Source organism: Panulirus ornatus, chromosome 3 (genome assembly GCF_036320965.1).
Source record: "Panulirus ornatus isolate Po-2019 chromosome 3, ASM3632096v1, whole genome shotgun sequence".
NCBI lineage: Eukaryota > Metazoa > Arthropoda > Malacostraca > Decapoda > Palinuridae > Panulirus > Panulirus ornatus.
The window spans coordinates 32,170,117-32,182,997 of record NC_092226.1 but is presented as its reverse complement, the minus strand read 5'-3'; the positions used below and the strand labels follow the sequence as shown (position 1 = coordinate 32,182,997).

General features: G+C 53.4%; 1 protein-coding gene across 1 annotated transcript in view; it reads right to left on the bottom strand.

The window, feature by feature from the left end:
- LOC139761943 (NPC intracellular cholesterol transporter 1-like) overlaps nt 1-12,881 on the bottom strand; it is a 58,520-nt gene that overhangs the window by 26,758 nt on the left and 18,881 nt on the right. The window contains exons 8-10 of the mRNA XM_071686647.1: nt 12,509-12,591; nt 9,718-9,852; nt 8,445-8,561 (exon numbers count right to left, since the gene is read on the bottom strand). Coding sequence (XP_071542748.1) covers nt 8,445-8,561; nt 9,718-9,852; nt 12,509-12,591 — 335 coding nt within the window. The remainder of the gene's footprint in view (nt 1-8,444; nt 8,562-9,717; nt 9,853-12,508; nt 12,592-12,881) is intronic.

Genomic DNA, 12,881 nt, shown 5'->3' with positions numbered 1-12,881 from the left:
CTTCAGCCAGCAGGAATCCTCCCACCTACCACTCCTTCCAGCACTACAGCGGGAAGGAATCCTACCACCTACCACTGCCTCCTGCACATCAACGGACAGGAATCCTACCAGCTACCACTCCTTCCAGCACATCAGCGAGCAGGAATCCCCAACCTACCACTTCCTCCACCACATCAGCAGGGAGGAGTCCCCAACCTGCCAATCCCTCCAGCACATCAGCGGACAGGAATCTCCCACATATCACTCCCTCTAGCACGTCAGCAGTCAGGAATCCTCCCACCTACCACTCTCTCTCCAGCACATCAACGGACAAAAATTCTCTCAACTACCACCCTCCAGCATATTAACCAGCAGGAATCCTTCTACCTACCACTCCCTCCAGCACATCAGCGGGCAGGAATCCTCCCACCAATCACTCCCTCCAGCACATCAACCAGCAGGAATCCTCCCACCTACCACTCCCTCCTGCACATCAACGGTAGGAATACTCCCACTTACATTCCTCCAGCACATCAGCGGGGAAATTCTCCACTACCACTCCCTCCAGCACGTAGCGGCAGGAATCTTCCCCCTACCACGTCTCCAGCATATCAACCGCAGGAATCCTCCACTACCCCTCCAGCACATCAACGGCAGGAATCTGCCACCATCACCCTCCAGCACATCAACTGACAGGAATCTCCCACCTATCGCTCCCTCCGACATCACAGCAGGAATCCTCCACCTACCACTCCCTCAGCACATCAGGAGCAGGAATCCTCCCAACCACTCCCTCCGCACATCAGCAGCAGGAATCCCCACCACCTCCTCCAGCACATCAGCCGGAGAATCCTCCCACCTACACTCCCCCAGCACATCACGGCAGGAATCTCCCACTACCTCCCTCCGCACACACCAGATTCTCCACTACCACCCTAGCACATCAGCAGGAACATTCCCACCTACCAATCCTCTCACATCAGCGGACAGGAATCCCCCACCCACTCCCTCCAGCACATCAGCCGCAGGAATTCCACCTACCACTCCTCCTGCACATCAGACGGACAGGAATCCTCCCACTACCACTCCCTCCAGCACATCAGCAGAGGAACTCCCACCTACCACTGCCTCCTGCACATCAACGGCAGGAATCCTCCCTACCACTCCTAACACTCAGCCGCAGAATCCACCTACCACTATCCGACACATCGGGCAGGAATCCTCCCACCTACCACTCCCCCAGCACATCAGCAGCAGGAATCCCCACCTACCACTCCCTCAGCACATCAGCCGGCAGGAATCCCCCACCTACCACTCCCTCCAGCACATCAGCCGCAGGAATCCTCCCACCTACCATCCCTCCAGCACATCAGCCAGCAGGAATCCTCCCACCTACCACTCCCTCCAGCACATCAGCCAGCAGAAATCCTCCCACCTACCACTCCCTCCAGCACATCAGCCAGCAGGAATCCTCCACCTACACTCCTCGCACATCAGCAGAATCCTCCACCTACCACTCCTCCAGCACATCAGCCAGCAGGAATCCTCCCACCTAACACTCCCTCCGGCACATCAGCCGGCAGGAATCCTCCCACTTACCACTCCCTCCAGCATATCAGAGGACAGGAATCCACCCACTTATCACTCCCTCAAACACATCAGCAGGAAGAAATCCCCAATCTACCAATCCCTCCAGCACATCAGCAGGGAGAAATCCCCAATCTACCAAACCCTCCAGCACATCAGCGGTTAGGACTCCCCCACCTATCACTCCCTCTAGCACGTCAGCGGGCAAGAGTCCTCCCACCTAACCACTCCCTCAAGCACATCAGCCACCAGGAATCCTCCCACCTACCACTCCCGTCAGCACTTCAGCCAACAAGAATACTCTCACCTACCACTCCCTCCGGCAGATCAGCCAGCAGGAATCCTTCCACCAACCAATCCCTTTAGCACATCAGCGGGCAGGAATCCTCCCACCTGCCCCTGCCTCCAGCACATCAGCCGGAAGGAATCCTCCCACCTACCACTTCCTCCAGCACATCAGCAGGCAGAAATCCTCCCATCTATCACTCCCTCAAACACATCAGCCAGCAGGAATCCTCCCACCTATCACTACCTCCAGCACATCAACGGACAGGAATCTTCCCACCTATCGCCCTATCCAGCACATCAGCCAGCAGGAATCCTACCAGCACTTCAGCGAGAAGTCCCCCATCTACCACTCCCTCCAGCACATCATCCGGCAGGAATCCTCCCTCCTACCACTGCCTACTGCACATCAACGGACAGGAATTCTCCCACCTACCACCCTCCAGCATATTAGATAACAGGAATATTCCCACCTACCACTTCCTCCAGCACATCAGCCGGTAGGAATCCTCCCACCTACCACTAACTCCTGCATATCAACGGACAGGAATCCTCCCACCTACCACTTCCTCCGGCACATCAACCGTCAGGAATCCTCCCACCTACCACTCCATCCACCACATCAACTGAGAGGAATAATCCCATCTATCACTCCCTCCAGCACATCAGCCAGCAGGAATCCTCCCACCTACCACTCCCTCCAGCACATCAGCCGGCAAGAATCCTTCCACCTACCACTCCCTCCTGCACATCAACGAACAGGAATCCTCCTACCTATCACTCCCTCCACCACATCAGGCAGCAGGAATCCTCCCACCTACAATTACCTCCAGCACATCAGTGGGGAGGAATCCCCCATCAACCAGTCCCTTCAGCACATCAGCGGAAACGAATCCCCCACCTATCACTCTCTCCAGCACATAAACGGACAGGAATCCTCTTACCTACCACTCCCCCCAGCACATCAGCAGGCAGGAATCCTACCACTCCCTCCAGCCCATCGGCGGGCAAGAACCCTCCTAGCTACAATTCCCTCCAACCATCAGCGGGCAGAAATCCTACCACTCCCTCCAGCCCATCAGCGGGGAGGAATCCTCCCACCTACCATTCCCTCCATCACATCAGCCGGCAGGGATACTCCCACCTAACACTCCCTAGAGCACATCAACGGGTAGAAATTCTCCCACCTACCATTACCTCCAGCACATCAGTGGGCAGAAATCCTACCACTCCCTCCAGCCTATCAGCGAGCAGGAATCCTCCCACCAACCACTCCCTCCAGCACATCATCCGGCAGGAATCCTCCAACTTACCACTCCCTCCAGCACATCAACGGGTAGGAATACTCCCACTTAACATTCCCTCCAGCACATCAGCGGGGAGAAATTCTCCATCTACCACTCCCTCCAGCACGTAAGCCGGCAGGAATCTTCCCGCCTACCACTGTCTCCAGCATATCAACCAGCAGGAATCCTCCCACCTACCACTCCCTCCAGCACATCAACCGGCAGGAATGCTGCCACCCATCACGCCCTCCAGCACATCAACTGACAGGAATCTTCCCACCTATCGCTCCCTCCAGTACATCAGCCAGCAGGAATCCTCCCACCTACCACTCCCTCCAGCACATCAGCGAGCAGGAATCCTCCCTCCAACCACTCCCTCCAGCACATCAGCCAGCAGGAATCCTCCCACCTACCACTGCCTCCAGCACATCAGCCGGCAGGAATCCTCCCACCTACCACTCCCTCCAGCACATCAACGGACAGGAATCTTCCCACCTATCTCTCCCTCCAGCACATCAGCCAGCAGGATTCCTCCCACCTACCACTCCTTAAAGCACATCAGCAGGAATGCATTCCCCACCTACCAATCCCTTCATCACATCAGCGGACAGGAATCACGCCACCTAACACTCCCTCCAGCACATCAGCGGGCAGGAATCCTCCAACCCACCACTCACTCCAGCACATCAGCCAGCAGGAATCCTCCCACCAACCACTGCCTCCAGCACATCAGCCGGCAGGAATCCTCCCACCTACCACCCTCCAGCACATCAGCCAGCAGGAATCCTCCTATCTACCACTCCCTCCAGCACATCAGTCGGCAGGAATCCTCCCACATACCACTCCCTCCTGTACATCAAAGGACAGGAATCCTCCCACCCACCACTCCCTCCAGCACATCATGCAGCAGGAATCCTTCCACCTACCACTCCCTCCAGCACATCAGCCAGCGTGAATCCTCTCACCTACCACTCCCCCCAGCACATCAGCCAGCGTGAATCCTCCCACCTACCTCTCCCCCCAAGCACATCAGCGGGGAGGAATCCTCCCACCTACTACTGCCTATTGCAACTCAATGGACAGGAATTCTCCCATCTACCACCCTCCAGCATATTAGCCAGCAGGAATATTCCCACCTACCACTCCCTCCAGCACATCAGCCGGCAGGAATCCTCCCACCTACCACACCCTCCAGCACATCAGCCGTCAGGAATCCTCCCACTCCCTCCTTCACATCAACAGAGAGGAATCATCCCACCTATTACTCCCTCCAGCACATCAGCCAGCAGGTCTCCTCCCATCTACCACACCCTTCAGCACATCAGCCGGCAGGAACCCTCCCACCTACCACTCCCTCCTGCACATCAACGGGCAGGAATCCTCCCATCTACCACTCCCTCCAGCACATCAGCCAGCAGGAATCCTCCCACCCCACCCTTACACATCAGTCGGCAGGAACCCTCCCACTAGCACTCCTCCTGCACATCACGCAGAACCTCCGACTACCACTCCCCCACATCAGCCATCAGGAATCCTCCCACCTACCACTCCCTCCAGCACATCAGGCACCAGGAACCCTTCCACCTACAACTCCCTCCATCACATCAACCAGCGGAATCTCCCCTCCCACCACCCACCATAACAGCAACATCTACACGAATCACATCCCCTACCAATCCTTCCACCATCCCGCGGACAGGAATCACGCCACCAACAATCCCCTACAACTCCACGCACGGCAGGAATCCTCCAACCCACCACCATCCACACATCACCAGCAGGATACCTCAGCAACCACTCCCAGCACATCAGCCGGCGAATCCTCCCACCTACCACCTCCAGCAATCAGCCAGCAGGAATCCTCCTATCTACACTCCCTCCAGCACATCAGTCGGCAGAATCTCCCCTACCACTCCTCCGACATCAAAGGACAGAATCCTCCCACCACCACTCCTCCAGCACATCATAGCGGAATCCTTCCACCTACCACTCCCTCCGCATCACCAGCTGATCCTCCACTACCACTCCCCACAATAGCCAGCGTGAATTCCACCTACCTCTCCCCCCAGCACTCACGGAGGAATCCTCCCCTATACTGCCTATTCACTCAATGACAAATTCTCCCATCTACCACCCTCCAGCATATAGCCAGCAGGAATATTCCACCTACACTCCCTCACCATCAGCGGCAGGAATCCTCCCACCTACCACACCTCCGCACATCAGCCGTCACTGATCCTCCACTCCTCCCACATCAACCGAGGATCTCCCACCTACCACTCCCTCCAGCACATCAGCCGAGAGGTCTCCACTACCACTCCCTCACACATCAGCCTCCGGAACCTCCCTCCCTCCCCCCACTCACCTGCAGCATCACGGCACGAATCCTCCCATCTACCACTCCTCCACATCACTCACCAGGACTCGCATCTCCCACTCCCTCACACTAGCCAGGGAACACCCTCCCACTAGCATCTCCACCTCCACCATCAACGGGCAGACTCCAGATCTACCACTCCCTCCAGACATCAGCCATCAGATCCTCCCACTACCACTCACCTCCAGCACAGCACACAGCGGAACCTCCACCTACAACCCTCCACACATCAACCAGCGAATCCTCCCACCTACCACCCCAGCACATCACCAGCAGGAATCCTCCCACCTACCACTCCCCTACACAGAACTCACCAAAGACATCTCCACATCACCTCATTCCTCCACACCAGCCAACAGAATATCCCACCAGAAACTGCCCACACACAGAGCAGGCGGAACCTACCACTACCACTCCCAGCAATCAGCGGCAGGTAATCCCTCCCTAACACTCCTCAGCACATCATTCGGAGATCCTCACCCGACCTCCACCTACTCACATCAACGGACAGGAATTCTACCACCGACTTCCCTACTCATATTCCGCAGAAATTTCCACCTACCCCTCCCTCCACACATCAGCCGTCAGAATCCCTCCTACTACCCTCCCACACATGTCTGTCGGAACACCCCCCTAACACATCACCACATTCCCACATCACGGACAGGAATCTCCCACCACCATCCTCTCCACACATCTGCCGCAATCCTCACCTAACCACACATCCTCTGATCTCCTCTACCTCCGAACACAGCAGGAATCTCCACCAACCCGCTACAACAATCCCATCCACTTCACTCAGGAGGAATCTCACCACTCACACATATAGCAGCAGAATATTTCCACTACCCTCCCACAATCGCTGATCTCCACCTCCACTGCTCGACACAGATCTCCCTTCCTTCTCAAGCACATCAGCGCAGTCCCCACCTCCAGCACTCCGGAGGACCCCCCCTACACCCAGACATCAGCACAGATCTCATACACCTGTCCAAAATCTCACACCTACTCCCATCAACTCTCCCTACCCTCACATCAGCGCAGATCCCCACACCTCAGCCATCAGGCAGATCTCGCACACAGAAATCCACACCTCAGACATCACCGGATCTCTACACCTACATAAGAATAACCACCATCATCCTCACAATCGCAGAATCTCCCCTACCACTCCCACATCAACGCAGATCCCTCCCCCCCATACGACAGGATCTCCTCCTCCACATAAGCACAACTCCTACATCTCCAGCACATCAGGAGGATCCACACCATCTCACATCAGCGAACAATTCCACATCTCTCTCCAGCATCGACAGGATCTCACTACTCCAACTCATCAGCAGGCAGGAATCCTACCACTCCCTCCAGCCCATCAGCGGGGAGGAATCCTCCCCCCTACCATTCCCTCCATCACATCAGCCGGCAGGAATCCTCCCACCTACCACTCCTTCCAGCACATCAACGGGTAGAAATTCTCCCACCTACCATTCCCTCCAGCACATCAGTGGGCAGAAATCCTACCACTCCCTCCAGCCCATCAGCGAGCAGGAATCCTCCCACCAACCACTCCCTCCAGCACATCAGCCGGCAAGAATCCTCCCACCTACCACTCCCTCCAGCACATCAGCGAGGAGAAAGCCCCCACCTATCACTCCCCCCAACACATCAGCCAGCAGGAATCTTCCCACCTACCACTGCCTCCAGCACATCAGCCGGCAGGAATCCTCCCACCTACCACTCCCTCCAGCACATCAACGGACAGGAATCTTCCCACCTATCTCTCCCTCCAGCACATCAGCCAGCAGGATTCCTCCCACCTACCACTCCTTAAAGCACATCAGCAGGAAGGCATCCCCCACCTACCAATCCCTTCATCACATCAGCGAACAGGAATCACGCCACCTAACACTCCCTCCAGCACATCAGCGGGCAGGAATCCTCCAACCCACCACTCACTCCAGCACATCAGCCAGCAGGAATCCTCCCACCAACCACTGCCTCCAGCACATCAGCCGGCAGGAATCCTCCCACCTACCACCCTCCAACACATCAGCCGGCAGGAATCCTCCCACCAACCACTCCCTCCAGCACATCAGCCGGCAGGAATCTTCCCACCTACCACCCTCCAGCACATCAGCCAGCAGGAATCCTATCTACCACTCCCTCCAGCACATCAGTCGGCAGGAATCCTCCCACATACCACTCCCTCCAGCACATCAGGCAGTAGGAATCCTTCCACCTACCACTCCCTCCAGCACATCAGCCAGCGTGAATCCTCCCACCTACCACTCCCTCCAGCACATCAGCGGGGAGGAATCCTCCCACCTACCACTGCCTACTGCAATTCAATGGACAGGAATTCTCCCACCTACCACCCTCCAGGATATTAGCTAGCAGGAATCCTCCCACCTACCACCCTCTAGCACATCAGCCAGCTGGAATCCTCCCACCTACCACTCCCTCCTGTACATCAGCCAGCAGGAATCCTCCCATCTACCAATCCCTCCACCACATCAGCCCTCAGGAGTCCTCCCACTCCCTTCTTCACATCAAGAGAGAGGAATCCTTCCACCTACCACTCCCTCCTGTACATCAGCCAGCAGGAATCCTCCCACCTACCACTCCCTCCACTACATCAGCCCTCAGGAATCCTCCCACTCCCTTCTTCACATCAACAGAGAGGAATCCTCCCACCTACCACTCCCTCCTACACATCAGGCGGCAGGAGTCCTCCCACTCCCTTCTTCACATCAAGAGAGAGGAATCCTTCCACCTACCACTCCCTCCAGCACATCAGCCAGCAGGAATCCTCCCACCTACCAATCCCTCCTGCACATCAGCCAGCAGGAATCCTCCCACCTACCACTCCCTCCTGCACGTCGCCTGCAGGAACATCAGCTACACGGGAGCACCAGAGAGCGACTACTTACCCCAATGATGGTGTTCTGCAGGGTCATCACCTTCTTCAGGAAGGTCTCGTTCAGCGCAGGACCGAACTGGTATTCTAAGCCGATCGAAGTTGTGTCATCGATCAAGGTCACATTATACTGAGGAAGGAAGGGCAAGAAGAAAAATGGGATTTAGGATACAAAGAAGAAAATTCACTTTCAGGAATAAATGTAAATATACTAATCGGTGAAAAAGAAAATGGGAATATTTTTTTCCCTAAAGAATAAAATAATTAGAAATTTAATATTTCCTTTTTTTTTTTCCTTTGACAATGTTATATTACGGCCTGAAGTCAGGTTTACTACAGTAGCTTTGGCGATTTTCGTTCCACTTGTTGACAGTATGAGATGCTCCTGATGACGTCAGCAGGGATAGAACTCGCCTCATAACCCTCACCGTCCACCACAACCTTCGCTATCCTCGCTCCAGGATCCTTCCTATCCTTGCCTCAGGATCCTTCCTATCCTTGCTCCAGGATCCTTCCTATCCTTGCTCCAGGATCCTTTCTATCCTTGCTCCAAGATCCTTCCTATCCTTGCTCCAGGATCCTTCCTATCCTTGCTTCCGGATCTTTAATATCTTTGCTCCAGAAACCTTCCTATCCTTGCCACAGGGACCTTCACATGCTTGTCCCAGTGACTTCCCTATCCTTGCTCCGGGGTTATCCCTATCCTATCCCCCGTGCTCCTCTATCCTTTCCTTGGAACACTCCCTCCTATCCCGAAGGCATTTCATGTCCTTAGCCTAGGATCTCCTGTCCCCTTGCCCTTGGACTCTTCCTATCCTTTATCCAGGGATTTTAACTTTTCACAGTTTTCTCTGTCCCATTCCTACCCTAAAGCTATCCTTTTCGGAAACACACTCTATTCTTGCTGTATGCCTTCCCTATCCCACCTCTAAGGCCTTACCTATCCTTACTTAGGGCGTCCCTATTCTATCCCCAAAATCCTTCCCTTCCCCTCCGCTTCCAGCAAGACTATCCCAATCCTCGCCACAAACTTTCCTATCCTCGCCCCCAGAACCCTCCATGACCTTCTTACCTCAGGCCTTCTCTACACTTCCCCGAAGACCATTCTCACTATCCTCATCCTCTCTATCCTCGCCAAGGACCTTCTATACAGCCTGGCCTCATTCCTTGTCTAACCGTGCCCCACACGTCCCCTCCTTATCCTTGACTTAAGCCATCCCTATCCATGCCCCAGTACCCGCCTTATCCTTTCCCCAGACCTCCCCTATCCTCAGAGCACGACTCACCCAGTCATATCCCTTGGGCGTGATGATGATCTGCGTCGTCCTGTAGAAGGGGCCGAAGTGGGAGTCGAAGTAGTCCTTGTCCTGGCGGGAACGGGAGGATGGTGAGGCCCACAACTCCACTGGATCCGTCGTCACCTGCAGAAGAAAAAAAGGAGAAAGTTGATTTTTCAGTGGCTCTTGACACCCCGTGGGTTTTGACCGACACATCAACGAGAACAGCATTCAGGTCTTGTGTTTACAATTGTGGAATACTGGCCAAAGTGGCACTAAAGTCGAGTATGCCGCTCTGCACCTCATAATCTAACCCAAGTTCTCCCCAATGTCTCGGCTTTCGATCTCCCATCTCTACTTCGTCTGAAGTGCTTCCCGAATGTTCTGAATTCTGAAGTTGACTCGCCCAGTCATCATCTGGCCCCAGACCACAATCTCGGACACCGGAATAGCGTTCATGACGCCACTTCCGACATGATCATCCCCAGATCTTTTCACCATACCACAAACTTCGTTCAACGCCTCGCTCTTTCACACTGTATCGTCCTCTTCTAAAAGTACTGCCAACTTCCGCTCGCTTCAGGTTTTCCAGTCCCGCTTCACCTACATCCCCAGCCAAGACTCCCCTGATTACTGACGTGTCATTACAAGGAATAACCCCATGGCAACGTAATACGCCTATGCCTCTCCCAAGCTTCATCCGCGAACTCGCCACTCATTCCCCCACTTGTTCTGTCCCTACTGTGGGAACGCTCGACTTCTAGCTGGGTTTCCCGGACGCCTACCCTTCCATAGACAAATCCACAAGGAATTCCTCTATGCGATCTTTCTTCCCTTTCTGCGAGTATCTTCCTTTATTCATATTCTTGTGTTCATCATCAGATTCCGGTGGTACACGAGTTAACAGAGACGAGCAAAAATACATTTTAAGCCCAATTACTGACTAGATAGACTACATAGGCGTCGCGTGGACCAGGTATTTCCCTCAACATTCTCATCTCTAGGAAACAGATCAAATCCAGACAGTTCTGTTCCTGCATAAACCTATTATTTTCCTGATCTCTCGTGTTGTCTCAATGCATCTCATTCCACTCGGTTACCCTTCATCTACACGCAGCCCACACGGACTTGGGTAAACTGATAACCCAGTCTTCTTTACATGTCATGTTCACTTATTCATCGTGCGTGCCTGTGTCACCCTCGTTCTGCACTTTTACCAATAACACGCTGAAGGATGTCCGGACCTCCTGATCCGCTTGCCCTCAACATCTCTCCTCTCAGGGACCCTGTCTGATGATGATGCGCTTGACCTCAACATCTCTCCACCTCAGGGAACATGTCTGATGATGATGATGCGCTTCTCTTAGCTTCTTTCCACTCTAGGACCCTGGCCTAAAATGCCTCGTGTTATCTCTCTTGTCTACATGGGAGCCCTGATGGTCCATGACAAGGTTATCTGCTGCAGGACATTGGCATCATCCTGCGGTCATGATTACATTGTTGTGGGAGACACGAGATAAAGCCTTGCAATCATGTGGCTTTACAGTATTATCAGCGGGTGGGTCATTATTGATAATCACTACAGGGTTTCTAACTCTTTTTACCTCTAATAATGGCTCAGCAAGCATTTCATACTCACAATTATCATTCTTATTCCCAAAATGCATGACAATGAAACCCAGTCTCCCACGTCTTTCATCACTCCATCGGTTTGACTAATTCACCTTCAGCTATTCTTTCTTTGCCTCGGCTATATGTCCTGCTTTCGTGTCATCGGCAGATTCTGATATTTGACTGGCGAGTCCTGTCTTCAAATCAGTGATACAGATCATGAAAAATATTGATCCTGGGATGTAGTCTGACCCAGCAGAAACAGGCATCGAAATGGCCCACCATTGACTTGCCAACGTATCAGCTTACCGAGCACTGCGTGATCTAGCTAGTGTTAGGGGGAACAAGCAGCCTGTTCTCGGGAGTATCAACCAATGAAATACCTACAGAAGAGGGAAAGTGAACCAACATTGCGGCGCAGGGCAAGTGGTTCAAGTTTTGGGTTTAGCCTGGTAAAGTTTATAAGTCGGACCGCTATCCACTCAACTCTGTCAGAGTAAAGATACAGAGCTAGAACCACCCCAGATGTGAGAGCAGTACTCCAAACAAGGACGGATTAATCCCTTGTATAAAAGGAGCAACTGTTCGGAAGAAAGGGAATTTCGAGATATAAAAAGAACTCCCAGTTTTTTGGAGGCAGACTTAGCTATTTACATAGTGTAAGGTTTCCAAGATAATGTGGATATTACAGTAATACTGGTGAAAAGTTAAGTACTCAGAGGCGTTGAGTGGCCGAAGGGTTCTAGCAGCTGCCTTCGAGCCCTCTGGTTGCCAGGAGATGGTCTCGAATCGGCAAGTAGGGGCTTCCGAGGCGAAATTTATGACCAAGCTGCCAGAAACTCACGAGAGTATTGCTTTGTGAAACGAACCGTACACACGTTACCCTCCCTCAGAGTAAACCACGTCCACGCTGCCTTCCCTAAAGATGAACCTCCCTTATGTTCTCTCCTCCTAAAGTGACCTACCTCCATATTTCCTTACCTAGCAATAACCACACACACACCCTTACCTGAACCAAACCACTCCCAAGATTACCTACCAGAAATAAACCACACGAGGTGTCATGAACCACTACCACTCCAACTCGTCAGGTAAACCTCACCCACTATCATCTGACCTTCGAACACACCATCGCCCATGTAGAGCACACCCGGACTTGAGTAGGGCTCACACCCTTGCCTTAACTCACCTTGAGATCCCTCACTCCCACACACAGGCCTGTGATGAGAGCGGCGCCAAGCAGCAAGAAGACGTAAGGGTTTCGGGCCACGGCTGTCACGAGAAAAGCAAAAGGATCACTTGGTAAGGTCCTCCACGGAACCCCTGGATGGACGTGTGGGAGGGCCAGAACCATCAGACCCACCGTGAGGAATCACCCAACACTGGGACGTAAAACTTAACTACATTAATAAAACAATGCTACAAATCATGTATCTCCCTGCTGATGTCATCATGAACACGAAACTGAACCTGGGAACTTATCGCGTGTCACTTTCCCGTGGATTTGAAGGAATATACATATACACATATTGCCAACGTAATTGTAAAGTAACTAACGTAAC